At 35.3% G+C, this 17,370-nt stretch overlaps 1 protein-coding gene across 3 annotated transcripts in view; it reads left to right on the top strand.

Annotated features, from left to right (window-relative positions):
- Window positions 1–411: 411 nt before the first annotated feature.
- The window catches only part of LOC138716352 (thyrotropin-releasing hormone-degrading ectoenzyme-like), a 54,835-nt gene continuing 37,876 nt past the window's right edge, over window positions 412–17,370 (top strand). Inside the window, exons 1-6 of one of the 3 annotated variants that reach the window (XM_069849341.1) lie at window positions 412–547; window positions 3,383–3,666; window positions 7,129–7,347; window positions 9,373–9,525; window positions 12,388–12,512; window positions 14,177–14,369. In XM_069849341.1, coding sequence (XP_069705442.1) covers window positions 497–547; window positions 3,383–3,666; window positions 7,129–7,347; window positions 9,373–9,525; window positions 12,388–12,512; window positions 14,177–14,369 — 1,025 coding nt within the window. In that variant the 5' untranslated portion in view covers window positions 412–496. Of the gene's footprint in view, window positions 587–1,610; window positions 1,744–3,382; window positions 3,667–7,128; window positions 7,348–9,372; window positions 9,526–12,387; window positions 12,513–14,176; window positions 14,370–17,370 lie in introns of those variants that run through there. The other 2 variants (XM_069849342.1, XM_069849343.1) reach the window with 2 other exon arrangements.

Genomic DNA, 17,370 nt, shown 5'->3' with positions numbered 1-17,370 from the left:
GATTTTCTTTAAAATCGAAAATATTCGTGGATACAAACCAAGAATTATAATGTGATTATTGTAACAAAACGTGATAAGTTGTTGACTGAAATTGTAATATAATTTTCCTTATCATACATTATTCAACTTATCTGAACTTTAACTTCAACACGACTTTTAAATTTAGTAGTCACAGAGTCTAACTCAGCAACGTTCTCCTGCGGTATCGCTATTGTTTAATGAGCTCGCATGCAGTTGAGCGGAATATGGATAGAATTTTAAAAGATTTCCCTTGCGATATCGCACAACGAAATGCTGTCACAAATGAAATAGGAATAATCATGGCTATATCCGTGATGAGGTCCCAGAATCGCCACCTACTCATTCGCGTCAACCATCGACAACCCTCCTCCAATCACTGCTGCAGCAACTGTAGCAGCACGATGTTATGCAAGTCGTGACGTGATTCGCGGTATTCCCAGGTCGTTGTTCAAGGGTATGGAACGACACAATAATAATGAGCGCTCTTTGTGCGCCTCGCTTTCAGTTTGCAGACAGACGGGTCCAGGTACGTACGTGTGGCTGCACCAGATCCTGACAACAGAAGGTTACAGTAATTTGTTTTTCATTATGTTCGCGAATCTTGCTCTTATATTATTATCATTATCGTTATTATTTTTATCACTATTATCATTATTGTTATCAGTATAATAACAACATTAATATAATAATAATAATAATAATAATAATATTATTATTATTATTATTATTATTATTATTTTTATTATTATCACATCGTTTTAAGAGGCAATAGAAAGTGAGTAATAAAGACAGTCGAACGACAGTCTTCTTCTTCTTCTTCTTCTTCTTCTTCTTCTTCTTCTTCTTCTTCTTCTTCTTCTTCTTCTTCTCGGAATTAAGTCTTAAACCTGTTTCCACATGAAGAGAGAAACTTTGCACCGTTTTAATGGACGTCCAACATTAATGTTTTCTTTTTGCCGATAGTGTTATACAAGGTAATTATTATTTCACCTGGCATTCTTTCCATGTGTCTATACCAGTTATCTCTTTTTTATTGTTTAATTTTTTCCTGCAAGATTAAATATGTACAATTCTCTTCTTATTTCTTTATAACACTTCTTGTCTAACAAAGTGTAACCCGCTACTGAACGTAGGAACTTTATATCAGCAGTTTCAAGTTTTCTTGTATCTGATCTATTCACTGTCGATTTTTCACTTCCACTGGTCAACATAGATACTGCTATTGTTTCATAAAATTTAGCTGTGTGCTTTTTAAAGTTTTATTTTTTAGTGTTCTCCTTACTGTTACACACTTTCTATAAAATATATTAATTTTCGTTTTTATATCATCCTTTTGAAAGTAAGATACACTAAATCTAAGATAGTTAAAAGTTATTTTACATATCGTATTGTGTGTCCCCGTAAAAGTTACTCCTTTTTACTCATGTATTCATGTTATATTTACTTGCTCCTTCATTTAATTTATATATGTATAATCATTTGTAATTCATCTTCTGAATTGCTGAATATCACCTGATCAGTTCCGTTCTCTTCTACAAGACATGTTAATATATGGTTGGCAAAAATGCGGATACAATACAGAACGAAAAATAAACTCCTTCAAACGCCGTTGTTTGTGGGAAATAGTGTCTGTTGTGTCAATGAGTGGAAGAAGTAGCCATTATAAATGCCTACATTGTGAAAAGATGCTGTGTCCTGACAGTTTCTTGGTGAACATATCAGGTGAGTTTATCCTAAATATTGTCCATTTTCGTCTTAAATACAAATGTGAACATATTCCACTTCTAGATTTCTAACAAGGATAGAAGAAAGTATTTTCCTCGCCTCGCAAATAGGCTATGAGCAAGCTGCGTGCAAGAACGACATGCAATCCAGATTTTTAAAATTCCTGTATTTTCACAAATAAGCAATTCCGAAACGAGAGACCTTCACCATCGTTTTCAGGAACCTTAAATCAGTCTACATTAACACTTTCAAATTCATTTTGGCCTACTGAAAATTCTCCCTTGTTAGATGACGTCTAAGGGAATACAGCTTAGAGAACTACAATTAATATGTTAGACTGTGACAGTAGTTATATAAAGTTAATTGTAATATTAAAGAATAGGCCTAATATCGGATAACAATAATTATTCCAGACGTGGGCAAATTAATTATTAGAAAAATTGACGATTTTACGATACATTTTTACAAAATTTGATTTTTCAATTTAAACTACAGTTAACATTTTTGGGATATTTGTATTTCTATGCAACTGTAAATAAATAATTAACGTAGGGGAGAGTGTTGTACCTTCAAACACTTTTCATATTTCATTTTTTTTAATTTTGGGAAATGATATTTTTTAAATTAAAAAATACTTTAAATAATTATTGAAGATTCCTTTACAACTTCGTATATATATTTTCCTGTTCTACACATCTATTAAGGACGAAAAAAATAAAATGTAATATGGTCAAAGGTACAGCAGGTTCATGTACCTTAGAACTTACCCTCTTGTAACTTGGAACACATGTAATATAGGTGGGAATATAGTTGTAAGAACTGACAATCACATTTAAAATGTATTTGGAATCATAAACCATAGTAGGCTTCTCTGATTTAGATTTTATTTCCTGGAGGAACAAGAATTGCTTCAACAGCTTTCTTCCAGGCATCCGGATCAATTGGGGAGCCTCTTAATTCCAGACTTACTTCGTGACATGATTTTAAAATAAAAGAAAGACAAACACCAATAGTATTATGTACCTTGGAACATGTTCCATGGTACAAGATGTTCCGTGTTCAAAGGTACAAGAGGGTGCACGTTTAAACAAATATGGCTCCCAAAACTAGAGATTCGAATAAATTATGGAAATTAAAATATGTTATTACTCACCGGATGATACGGAACACATTGTACTTATTGGATGGTAACAGATACAATTTAGTTTTATGCTAGATAACATATATTAATCAACGAAATGTTTACTTTTGGTACTAAAAAAGATTTTTTCGTTCACAGAACTCACATTTTGCAATAAATCATATCAAAATTACGACCAGAGCTACTTAGCGACTTTCCCTACAATCTACTTCAGTTTGAGTCCTCTAGGTAGTAGCAAAAAAAAAAAAAACAACAAAAAAATGTTCAAAGGTACACTATGCTAAAAGTACAACAGTCTCTCCTGCCTCATTGGGTAGTTTCCATGCAGTAAGCGTTTCAAATTTTGCACTTTTTGGTACATCTGAAACTCTGTACGTTCCCCCTTCCACCCATATTCGGGGAAGGACTTAGTTCTTCGTGGATATTGTTGTACGCATTGTTGAATCTCAGTGTCAAAGAGTGACTGAATTATTACTTCTGTGACATCACTTTCAGGCTTTCAACAACATGGTGCGCCAAATCGCGCTACTACTAGCGCTAGTATCGATTGTGTTGTCTTACGATACACAGCTATTGCTCAGCAATCTGAAAGGGCAACAGCCCCTTCCCCGCACAGTGAAGCCATACATCTATTTGCTAGAGCTACACCCGCGCTTATCTGAAGGCTACTTCAATGGCAGCGTGGACATCCACATCCAGTGCCTTGAGCCCACGAAAATCATTGTGCTACACGCGCATCAGGACCTCCAACTTGAGAACATCACCTTCACTGCCATCAGGTGAGCCATAGCGAATAAAGATTTCGACGACTCGACATAAAAATATTGTCTCTGTTAATATAGGCGCCGGCTTAGGACACCTTCGGATTACTGTAGAGGTCTGCGTCGGGCGGATTTATGGTCGGTTTCTGGATCGTCAGATAGCACTACTTGTTCGATAAGTGTTTCTGAAACGTCGGATAGCAGTTATCGACTACATAAACCTTCCCATAACTTATTTGAAGCTAAATGACCAGATAACTCCTTATGTATTCGATAAACATTCAATATGGCGACTGAACAGCTAATTTCCGAGCCAGAAAATATTGACGTTACACATATTGATGATGTCTACAGCTTGGAGAACTACAATTAACATGTTAGACTGTGACAGTAATTATATATAGTTAATTGTAATATTAAAGAATAGGCCTAATATCAGATAACAATAATTATTCCAGACGTGTGCACATTAATTATTAGAAAAATTGACGATGTTACGATACATTTTTACAAAATTTGATTTTTCAATTGAAACTACAGTTGACACTTTTGGATAGTTGCAAAAGAGTTAATTAATTCTTCCAATCACCCCAACAAAATATATCAAATATTAAGTAAAATAAACAAACAAAATAAACAAAATAATATATATAAACTCTATAGGGTCTTCTCGCATGATTATAGTAGATAATTTGTCTATGTATATTCTTCCATGTTATTTTATGGGATTATCTTAAAGTAATCTATGTTTGACCTTTGGATATATGGACAAATCAACATTCACAAGAAAATCCTGTCGAATTGGCATCAATTTTCAAGATTTTTGCTTTTTGAATTGTATTCCCATTCTTATAACTGCGTAAAAAGACACGTAAGGGGTTGTAATTTTAAAGAGATCCGAAGCCTGTTGGATAACGTGTTAATTCCATAGTGGAGTTATTACGATGTAGAGAAGTATATATGACATTTCCGTGCAGAAATTATGCGTCATCATAAGATAAAGGATATGCGAAAAATAATCACTTAGTGATTTAAGACGGTGTTTATTCCGTCGGATCCCGGCCACTTAGTCACTCATAAGTGCACCTCTGCACATATGTGGACATGGTCCCACTGCCATACATCTATGACGCAGTGCATGACGGTAGGCCACTAGAGGGAACCAAAAGGTGGAACTTAAACTGAGAGGATTCGATCCGACATCGGAATGGGAATCCGGTGTGGCTTAGTAGATAGAGCGTCAGCACGTAGAGCTGAAAACCCGGGTTCAAATCCCTGTACCGGAGAGAATTTTTCTCCGTTCCACTCATCCTTCATCTATAGTGGAGGTTAGTGAATCAAGTTTACATGCATTTCCTATTTTTTTCTTACATTTCTCTTCTTTCACTGTATCGCTGTAGGCCTATTTTTTATAATTAATATAGTATTTTGTTACCTCTCTTTATTCCTATATTTATTTTATTATCATCAAATCTCATGATATCCTGTAAGTACATACGAATTTCAGCAGCAAGAATAGACAACAACCTCCTAATAAGAAAATTTGCACTTCCCATCTCGGTACCAGGAATAATTAAATTGCAAGTTTTGCACGAGACAGCAGGCACACACTATTTTAGTAGCGCATACGTGGCTACTAACGAACGAATGTTGGGCCATGAATTCCCTACACCGTCACAGCAATATCATATACAGGTGGCAGTGAAATAACCCTACAGATTGAAAGGGACGATATAGTACACTTAAATTAGTAGAAAACCTATATTACGTTTTGTGATTAAAATGCACGCTTAATTAGAAAATAAAGTCTGGCAACATCGCCGCTAACACACTGTTCTTTCTTCTCGTAATATAGATATAAGAGATCAACGAACTCAGGCCTGTCTACCTAGGTTAACCTCTCCCTCTCCCACTACAACGTTGCAGTCTGTTATTATCGTTCAATGGCCTGAAATTAGTGGTTTTTAAATGAAGTTTACATGAAAACCGTCCACGCTATTGAAATACGCCAGAGGAATAAATTATTTTGTATTAGATTTTCTATCGATATGGACAAAAATCACGATCCTACTCGCAATAGTTACCCAAAAAGAGGTTGTTAAACATTTGGGGAAAAACATTTTTTCTGAGAAAACTATGGACTTCCATCAATATGATATTACACTTTTTCGTTACATACAACATGACCTATTCACTTTGAAAACCTGCAGGGTTATTTCACTTCCATCCTTTATTTCCTTCTTGGAATGCGTGGTGATTAACTTCTACACATAAACATGAATTTCTCTATAGTCAACTGTCTAACCACCTTCGCGAATGAATGTATACTGCCATGGGATTGTCAGGGAATAGGGGAGACTGTTGCATCTATAAATACTTTTCACATTTAATTTTTTTAATTTTTGGGAAATGAATTTTTTTTAAATGAAAAAAATGCTTGAAATAATTACTGAAGATTCCTTTACAACTTCCTGTTTTACAGATCTAATAACGACGGAAAATAAAATGAAGGGATATGTAATGTGTTCAGAGGTACAACAGGTTCATGTACCTTGGAACTTACCCTCTGGTACCTCGGAACACATGGAATACAGGGGGGAATATAGCTGTAAAAACTGACGGTCATATTTAAAATGTGTTTGTCATCATAAACCAGAGCAGACTTCTCTGATTGAGATTTTATTTCCTGGAGGAGCAATAACTGCTTCAACAGCTTTCTTCAGGCATCCGAATCCACTTAACTCCAGATTTACTTAGTGACATGATTAAAAAAAAAAAACAAAAACCGATAATATCATGTACCTTGGAACATTTTCCATAGTACAAAATGTTTTGTGTTCAAAGGTACAAGGGACTGCACGTTTAAACAAATATGGCTCCCAAAACTAGAGATTCGAATAAATCATGAAATTAAAATATGTTATTACTCACCATATGATAGGAAACACACTATACTTAATAGATAGTAACAAATAGAATCTGATTTTGTGTTAGAAAATATATATCAATGAACGAAATATTTACTTTTGGTACTAAAAAAAATGTCTACAGAACTCACACTTTGCAATAAATCAAAGTGAAACTACGATCAGAGCTATTTAGCGGCTTTCTCTAGAATCTACTTCAGTTTGAGTCCTCTAGGTAGCAGCAAAAATTAAAAAACAAAAAATGTTCCAAGGTACACTATGCTAAAGGTACAACAGTCTCCCCTACGTTTTTACATAAATTGTCGGGCAATTAGGGGAAACGGAGTTGAAAGTACATGAGCCCCCGGCTGCGACACGCTTTGTGGCCGAGACATAAAACGCCGTGTGAGCGGTCAATATTTATAAATAAAGTCCGGTATTACCGTGAGTATCATCATACAGAATCATTTTTGGGACTTAAACGTTTATAGCTGGGTTTCAGAGAAAACGAAGGTTTGTTAAAAGGAGAGGTAATATGGAAGCCGCCTATCACTTTTGCCCTTTTTGTGTGCAGTACTGGCTATGCTGTGCCAACCATAAAGGAGATCGAGAGGAACGACAGCACAGACACCCTGACACTAACCTTGGAGGAGGAGCTGACCGAGAGAGATTCGTACCAGCTGCATATTGAGTTCAATGGCCTGCTGAAGACTGCCGACTATCAATACACGGCCACATCGGGGGGTGGCTTCTTCAGGGGCACCTATATGGACGAAAGGACACTAGAAATGAGGTAGGTCAACTTGTAGAGAAGTCGCTAAGAGGATGATGCACGCACCCTGCAATGTGGTCAAACAGAATTCCAGTTTCGTACATAACATCTTCCTACGGAGGTATGTCTTTCTGTAGATGAAATTACGGGACGAAAGTGTATGTATTAGGCGTGATACTTATAATTAAAGTAAGCAAAAAGTTGATTGGATCTAATGTGTACGTTACTAACGATAGCTACACGAAACTTATTCTGCGGCAAATTAAACTACAAAGTAGATTTAAAGATGCTGTAACTTTGACTTTTTAGGATTTTGTTTCATTAACATGTTCATAAGTGTTTCAATTGCTCTCTTTGTTATTTTATGGAAAATAAACTAAATGAGGGGGAAAAAAAAGTTACAGAAATATTCCGAACAGCCACAATTATTATGCATTAGACAACATATATATGTGTGCATTATATAAAACCTCATTGTTTTGCAATACAATATACATATGCTATATATACTGTATATTCCTTTTACTTAAAATAATAGTGGTCATCTACCTCTATATCCCATGGCCAACTCACCCAAACACGTTAGGGAAGATGGTCAAAGATTTATTATATTTTAAACGTGTTTTTTTATAATATAGTAAAATCCCTCGTAACCGACACCAAAATAACCGACAATACCAAAAACAACGGCACTTTTGGGTGAAAAAAAAAGTTTAAATCTGCCACATTGCCACAGTTTTGGCCGTCAGTTTTGCCACATTAGGAAGATGGCACGAACTTTCATTTTCAGTGAATATTCGAACCTAAAATTAGTGTATTATTTGTGTTGTGTGATGTGTTTTAATAAAGAAAATCCACACAGCTTTTATGTTTATTTAATAATATAATTGTGTTCGGGCTGTCAGTGTTGCCACATTGGGAAGTTCGCACGAACTTTCAGTTTCAGTGAATATTCGAACCTAAAATTAGTATATTATTTGTGTTGTGTGACGTGTTTTAATAAGGAAAATCCACACAGTTTTTAATGTTTATTCAGTTATGAGCAAGTGATAGAGAAATAAGCTCCACATAGCTGCAGTTTCAACATATGGCACAATGAAATACGAACTTATTTTTGTATATACCGTTATTTATTCAATTATCCGGCAAAATCTCGTATCCGGAACTAGCCTGGTCCCTTCGATTCCGGATAAGAGGGATTCTAATGTAACTTATTAGTAAATTCTATGCGTCCGAAGGCCCTGGAGTGGTGAAACATAATCTTGCAGAAACGTATTTGATTTTTCCCGTATTTCTTTACCAAACGGTTATGTTGTTCTATGTGATTTAGTAAAATATGACCATCTAACCCGGAATTACGTATTAGAGAAGAAAATATACATCATAATATGCAATTTTTATAATAAAATTGGGAAATATGCATGCAATGTAAATAAATCTTCAAATATGTAATCATATGCACTAACAAAAATATATCTATGCATTAAGTGATTATTGTTGTCATGAAAATCGAAAGAAATCATGTTAAATTAGTTTGCATGCAATATGAATTGTGCATATAAATCCGGGCTCTAATTACAATACTCGATCACGTATATGAAATATTCATGGTGACGTAAAGGATTTTCTGTAATAAGGCACATCACTGCATCTGTTATCGCACAATAAACATTAAACAAAATGTGTATGTGTTCAAGTTGAGCACAGTCCAAAGTCGCATAATGTGCAGTTTCAACATTTGGCACAATGAAATACGAACTTATTTTTGTATATACCGTTATTTATTCAATTATCCGGCAAAATCTCGTATCCGGAACTAGCCTGGTCCCTTCGATTCCGGATAAGAGGGATTCTAATGTAACTTATTAGTAAATTCTATGCGTCCGAAGGCCCTGGAGTGGTGAAACATAATCTTGCAGAAACGTGTACACTTTCTAAATGGACTATTATTGCCTCCCAGTGGTACGGCATTTAGTTGATACTACGTGCAGAGTAAATTGCAATAAATTTTATGATCTCTTCATTATTTTGTTGTGTTTAACACAGGTGGTTCGCCATGACCAGCATGTTCCCCGGTTCTGCCAGACGCGTGTTCCCCTGTTTCGACGAGCCATCTTTCAAGGCAGAATTCCTTATCGGCGTGACGCACTCCATCAATATGACGGTCCTGACAGGCTGGCCTAGCTATTTCAACCAGAGGTATGGAAATGAGTTCTATGTTTTCCTTTCTTTCTTTCTTTCTTTCTTTCTTTCTTTCTTTCTTTCTTTCTTTCTTTCTTTCTATTCATTGCTTCTTTCGGGCCATATTTTGTTTCTTTTCTTATTTTCTTTACACACTCTGTTTTATGATGTTATAAAACAGAGAATGTGAAGAAAAGAAAACCACAGAACTCGTGTGCTTTATATTTTTTCCCCTTTGCCTGACTCTATTTAATTTATCTTTGTTCTTTCGTCATCCTCCTTTATGCTGTGGGACAATAACGCCACTTGCCAAATGGAATGCATTATTCTATTTGGAAATGACTATTATCTTGCCTTTATATTTATGTTTTTGATTTAATCGTGAAGATGTCTGTATTAAGCATTCATTAATGCTACAGTTAGTGTTTTGTTTCGTTTATTGTTTAGAGTTACCGAGAGCAGCCGAGAGTAAGATTAGCAGCCATGATTGGTTTAAACACGTCATTCCGTACCGTTTTTTTTTGGTAAAAAATATAGTAAAACTGTAATAGTCATTTACAAAAAAATTGTTTTCCCATTTGAAGAGTCAACTGCAAGAATGATGGATGTCATTTGGAATACATTTTGCAGGAGAAGCAATTGAAAGTTTGAAATGCTTAGCGCTCAAAGCTTAACTGTGATTTTCCGATCATTACTGGACAATGACTATCAGTGTTAATGCCATATAACTCTCTATGTACATTCTATATGTCTTAAGCTATGCATTGACAGTCTTGATTCATTTTCGACAAGAAAGTGACATCCATCATTCTTGCAGTGGACTCTTCATTTATCAAGTGAATAAGAATAAGGAGAAAGAAATGGAAATCAGACAAATGTAAGAAAGCGGAACGAAGAAAGAAATGGAGAATAAGGAAAATAGAAGAAGAGAAACTATAAATAATAGAAGAGAATAAAGAACATTTCCAGTACGTGTGACACCTCCCTGATCTAAGAGTGAAGTAGAGTTTTTTTTACAAAGATTTTTCATCAATTGCGCTTATTTGCCAAAACAGTAATAGGCCTATAGGATACAGGCAATATTCACAAAACAAAATATATTTCAACTATTTTAAATACTTTACAGTAATTACAAAAAGCCTATTAAAATTGTATATTATTATTTTCCGCTTCTCGTGACCAAGGTAAAGATTAGTAAATTACATTCACAACGCCTACTTGATCCCCTTCATACCCTTTCCTCCGTTTGGAGTCGTTATATCTATCAGAACCATCTTACTTACTTACAAATGGCTTTTAAGGAACCCGAAGGTTCATTGCCGCCCTCACATAAGCCCGCCATCGGTCCCTATCCTGTGAAAGATTAATCCAATCCCTATCATCATATCCCACCTCCCTCAAATCCATTTTAATATTATCCTCCCATCTACGTCTCGGCCTCCCCAAAGGTCTTTTTCCCTCCGGTCTCCCGACTAACATTCTATATGCATTCCTGGATTCGCCCATACGTGCTACATGCCCTGCCCATCGCAAACATCTGGATTTAATGTTCCTAATTATGTCAGGTGAAGAATACAATGCGTGCAGTTCTGCGTTGTGTAACTTTCTCCATTCTCCTGTAACTTCATCCCTCTTAGCCCCAAATATTTTCCTAAGCGCCTTATTCTCAAACACCCTTAACCTATGTTCCTCTCTCAAAGTGAGAGTCCAAGTTTCACAACCATACAGAAGAACCGGTAATATAACTGTTTTATAAATTCTAACTTTCAGATTTTTTGACAGCAGACTAGATAATAAAAGCTTCTCAACCGAATAATAACACGCATTTCCCATATTTATTCTGTGTTTAATTTCCTCCCGAGTGTCATTTATATTTGTTATTTGTTACTATTGCTCCAATCAGAAACATCTTATTGCTAATTTTTCCCGAAATGTAATTTCTATACTGTTATGTCCAAACACATCTGTAGCTGCATTTTCATCGTAATAAGTAGAGTTTAGTGAACACATACCAGTCTCCACTGTTTTGTGCAACAAACGAGGCGGCAAGGATCCAAATACTGATACTGGCATGTATACACTTGTACAGTCAGCTTAGGAAAGAAATTAGTGTATTCATCTGAAAAACACTGTTGTAGGAAATGATGATTGTTTATCATTTTTAAAAGGAATAGGCCTATATAGTAAATTATGGATCCTAATAATTGTAATAAACAAAATATTCCAAGACTTTCACAACAATAAAAATTATAATATACACGACAATTTCGTGACTACATGGTAATTTCGTCGACTAGAGTAATTTAGTTTTTTCTTACATTAACTCTGATGCAGCTAAATGTTCACAGCTATTATCATTGTAATTTCTTCTTATTATCTAACATTATTTGAAATATATTAACACTCTATGTATATTAGTTTGTATTGCATTGCTTAATTCACAGTTCATTACTGTTTAATTCATAAGTAACTCTTATATGCACGTAACTTTTATCGATCTCAATTTATTGCAATCTTTGTTAACTTGTCACTGTAATTTTTATACCTATGTATAATTTCTGATGGTTGAATGGAAGGGAAGACTTTACGGCCTTAATTCTGCCAGCTAAACTAAGTTATTAAATTTATTATTATTATTATTATTATTATTATTATTATTATTATTATTATTATCATTATTATTATTGTAGTCTATTATAAAAATCAATACGCTGCTGTTTCTCGTAATGACGTCATCATCGTCACCTCAATAATCCCCACAAATCTAGCTTGTTCGCTGTCGTAATAGATTATTAACAATTTATTTTCGAAATCCAAACGATATGAAAGCAAGTTGTCGTGAGCTTTTTTCAATTAATTTTTTTCAATAATGTATTGCAGTACAGAAGAGGAGGGATACATCAAGGAATATTTCGGTAGAACAATCCGCATCGCACCATTCTCTGTGGGCGTCCTGGTTTCATCATTCAACAGTTCCATAGCGATGAACGTAACCAGCTCGCAAGGTAAGACGCCCTAGACACTACACTTGGATTCACCTATCTTTCGTTCTTGCATGTATACATGTTAGGCCCATTTCTACGGTCATCAGTTATAAGTTTATGGTTACTTTTACTGGGGCTCTACTAACAGTTTGGTTTTACAATGTAACAAAATTTAACTTGATGACACTAATAGAGGAATGCAGAATATACTGTATTAGAAAACAGTGAACGATGAGAAAAATGACGCGTGTTCTTTGTTACGAAGCGGATATACAGGTTTGAACACCAAAAAATGAGGGAAATTCAATATTTTTTTCTCAGCAACTATAGTCGTGTCGCTGTTATTTCCGGCGTGACTCCTCCTCTTTGCTTACGCCTTAGGAAATAAAGGCTCTATAAAGTCTAGGTAGGTAGTATCGTTCGCCATTTTTGTCCTTTCGTTGCCGAGCTACCAGACGAAGAATCTATTTGCCGCACCGTTAAACATTATCATGTCGTAGCTCCTATGATAATAAATTGAACGCACTGTAATTGAGCAAATAATTGAGCGGCAAATAACATTCTCGTATGCTTTCTGCGAACGCCAACAAAAGAGCCAAAATGGCGGGCGATTATATTAAGTATTTGTCGAGCCTTAGGAAGTGCATAACGTTATTAGAAGCGAATCACAAGACGCATACGTTTAAATGTAGCCGACCTACAACGTAATTGGCTGCTGGAAATAAGAACGACGTAACTATAATGGCTCTTCCACATTGCAATTTGACATGCTCAGTATTCACTGGTTCTGCCATTATAGAATATTTTCAGATTTACTAAAAGTTTCACCATTATGAGTAACTATCATAAACAAAAGTGGCTGTTTTTGTGCACTAAAGTGTCGTTTTTATGATAATGTTCACAAATATTAATATTTCTGAGCCATTCTTTATTGTATTTATTCCTGGATGTCAAATGAACATTATGAACTGCAATCTTTGAAACGTCTACAATAGAAGTCTTTTTTTTTCTAATTTCTTATAAGGAGTAAAATGTTTAATGTTTTTTTAGGCAAAAACAATTTTGTAAAAATAAACTGTAAATGTTACAGCAATAATTGTAGTTCATCTTGTTCACAAGTATGTTTTTTTAGTAGGTTATTTTACGACGCTTTGTCAACATCTAAGGTTATTTAGCGTCTGAATGTGATGAAGGTGACAATGCCGGTGAAATGAGTCCGGGGTCCAGCACCGAAAGTTACCCAGCATTTGCTCATATTGGGTTGAGGGAAAACCCCGGAAAAGCCTCAACCAGGTAACTTGCCCCGACCGGGAATCGAACCCGGGCCACCTGGTTTCGCGGCCAGACGCGCTGACCGTTACCCCACAGGTGTGGACTACACAAGTATGAAAGACAGTTGCAATTTTACTGCGGTATCTTTAAAAATTTACCGAGTTATCACAAAAACGGTTTTGAAAAATATAATTTACGGGAAATGAGCGTTAAAAATGCCTTATGTGTGGAGAACTAAATATGCGCACGCTCGCACGTTTATGGTCTTATTTACCAAAATATTGTATATACTATCGTAAAAATTCCTTCACTGACATAAAGATAAATGTCTAATCTTTATATTAAAAAAATACATTGAAAAGTGATTTTTTTTTCTCTCAAACCTATATATCCCCCCCCTAATGTGTTGGCAGGGACCACGGAACTGGCTGTGCACCACGTCCGCGCGCCCTACCAACCAGTGAGCATGACGTTAGCGCCCAAGGTGCTGCAATTCCTGGAAGACTATCTGCAGACAAGACTTCCAGTCAACAAAGTAGACATCGTTGCTATGCCGACCATACCCTACGACGTAAAGAGCGACTTCCCAGGGCTCATTTTGGTGCAGTGAGTATCCAGTTTCATGATTGTTCATTTTGTTCCACTCGTAAGCTACATTTCTCACTTGATCAGAAGAATCAACATTTTCATGAAATAATGAAATGCCATTTTATATAAATAATTGTGAAAAATATAGTTGTCAACTACTCACGCCATGAAACACTTTGTCCATTTAATAGCGATGAAGTGTCTCTATGCAATAAAATGCAATAAGAAGTAAAATTGAAGGGTTCAGAGCCATAGTGGGCCAAGCGCCATTTACTAAAATCGGAGAAAGGAAAGGTTAACGTTAAGTGAATACCATAATTTAATGAAGATTGACAAATCATTTAGTTTTAATGTGGATGCTTTATATTACTTGCTATATGTTTCATTGATTTATGGTACCGTCATTAGGGGTTACTTTGATATTGGGGGCTACTTTGATAATCACTTCGATCGATTACTAAAATCGAATTCGCGCGAAAGATATCAGAATGTGGCCAACTTTGGATCTCGTGTTGGCAGCTCTGTTAAACTAGTTATGAGATAGCGACGGTGCTATATAAATATTACATGTTGTAGAGGAGAAATTAAATATTTTGTGGTTTATAAAGTGAATGAAGATTTCTGATACCTGCAAAACTTTGAAGCTACACAGGTAAGCATACTTATAAATGAATATTCAAATCTATCTTCAAATAAAGTAGCTCTCTGGCATTTAAAGTGTTGCTTGTCGTTCACTTGAATGTTGCGTTGAAGAGTCACGAGGTAACTTTGATAGAGAGAATGGGGCTAAATTGATAATCTAGTCAAACATTTAAAATTACATTTATATTGTTTTAGACGTTATTGCTGTCCGTCCAGAGCTACTATGGTGCGAGATTATAAAAAGGAACCAGGTTCTCGTCAGTACAACAATTTTTCAGATTCTTCAGAGGAGCCTGGAGACATATTTTGATGGAGTGGAAAGAGAAAGTCCTTGATTTTCGACTGTACCGAAGGCTAATTTTCCAAGCTTGTTGAAGAAAGTTTTGATCCACATGGAAAAGACAAAGTTACAGACAAATACTAATAAACAATCATTTCCCGGAAATACAGAACAGTCTGAAATAAAACACATTTTAAAAACAGTTCCTTTTTTACGGGCATTTGTCCTTGCAATAAGAAAGAAGTCCTCAAAAAATTCCGGAGCCTGTAGAAGTTGTTGAACAACAGGTTGAGAGTTGCCTCATGGCATTTCTTCAACAACACTGATTTGGGAATTCTAGTACAGCTGGCTCTATGATGAGAAAAAGAGACTACTCAATGTTGAATGAGGGAAGAGTATAGTTACTGCGTCTACTTCAAACAACAAAGGCAGCAGTGATGAATAGCCTCAGGTGATTTGTGTAAATAGGCAGATCAAAGTTTCAGGCCCCAAAATTCCAGATGATGTTAACATATGAAATAGAATCAGAAAACCCAAAAACAGGAAATTTCATCCTTGCTAAATTTCTTTATAGTAAAGATAAGAAAATCTTCATACATGTCTTTGAAATTGTGGCATGAAATGGGATAGTGATTCATGGTCTCAAAAGAGCTGATGAGAGTGAAACAAAATTTAAGCCAATTGACAGAACATTTCTATTTCAATGCAACACATCATCAAGATTTTACCTTCTTCAGTCGCAGAACTAACTGACAATTCCATGATTTATGTCTTCCCTATTGTTCTTGAATTCAAGTAAATTCTAGTTTTGTTTCCATTATTTTTATGAAAAGTTGATTTAGTTTGTAGTCTAGATTAATTATTTATGAGATTGGTAATGTTTTGATAGAACAAATTTAATTTCAACAACTTATATAATTCTCTATGTCTATTATAATGTACAATGAGCCTTTGTACTTTTCTTGCAAATGAAATACTAATGTGGTACTTAAAATGTCCTTTAAATATAATTTCATTTGCTTAATTTGTCCTGATTTACCTCTATAATAGCAAATCTCACAACTTTAGTTTGACTCTATTATGTCATCTTCGGGTTACTACGGAAATCTGGCTTTAAATAATGGTAAATCAAAGTAGCCCCAATCACAGTTTAGCTTTGATAGTATGGTCTTTATTTTTCTTCGCGGGTACAAATCAACACATTTATTTTCTTAGAAATAGGATAACAAGGTAAAGACAATCTGATATCTACATATTTTTTATATGTTAAAATACTAAAAAATTAAACTGTAACCATAAAAAATGTAAGTTAAATCTATCAAAGTAGCCCCACTTGATGGTATTCACTTAATTTTAACCCTTCCTTTCTCCGTTTTTAATATATGGCGCTTGGCCCACTATGGTTCTGAACCCTTCAATTATGTTTCAGGAACCTAAATAGGGCAATTTCGTTACTGGGTAAGAGCATATCTTTTAGCGCTGAGCAAGCGTGTTAAGAAGTATTAGGCTATACAGGGTCTGGTAGAGGAAAGGGCAACTATAAACAGTTGGTTATTTACTCAAGATTGTATGTTTTCAAAAAGACATTAAGTACGTAGTCTGCCATTATTTCTTGAAAAAGACGTCTTTCAAGTGACCACCATTCATCCATACACACACTACTGCTGCCGACTCCTAGTGACAGCAAACCAAAGTGCATCAATGGTATCTGGAGTACGCAGTTCTCCTCCACCCTAGAGACATTTTTTAATGTCGAACCACTTTCCTAGAAGATGGTAATCCATGTTTAAATCGTATAGGGCTGAATCATGGCACTGTGAAATAAAATGTCAACGAAATTCACGCCTAGCACCTCAAAATTGTCGTAGGCCTACTTGTAAAAGTTTGTAATTGGAAAAGCATCTTGTGCATTTCTCCAACTCTCCATGATGACTAAATGGCATTGCATTTGCAAGAGAAAGGCAGCACAGTTTACACTCGCTTACCTATAGTTGCTAACCACTAGGATCGCTACTATCGCCTCATTACAGATAATGCGAAATAGTACCGGCATAGTCTATTGTTTCTAGTACCCTCAACAACTCAAGCTTCGTGACT

This window comes from Periplaneta americana, chromosome 16 (assembly GCF_040183065.1).
Source record: "Periplaneta americana isolate PAMFEO1 chromosome 16, P.americana_PAMFEO1_priV1, whole genome shotgun sequence".
In the NCBI taxonomy this organism is placed as follows: Eukaryota; Metazoa; Arthropoda; class Insecta; order Blattodea; family Blattidae; genus Periplaneta; species Periplaneta americana.
This window is presented reverse-complemented; position numbering and strand designations above follow the sequence as displayed.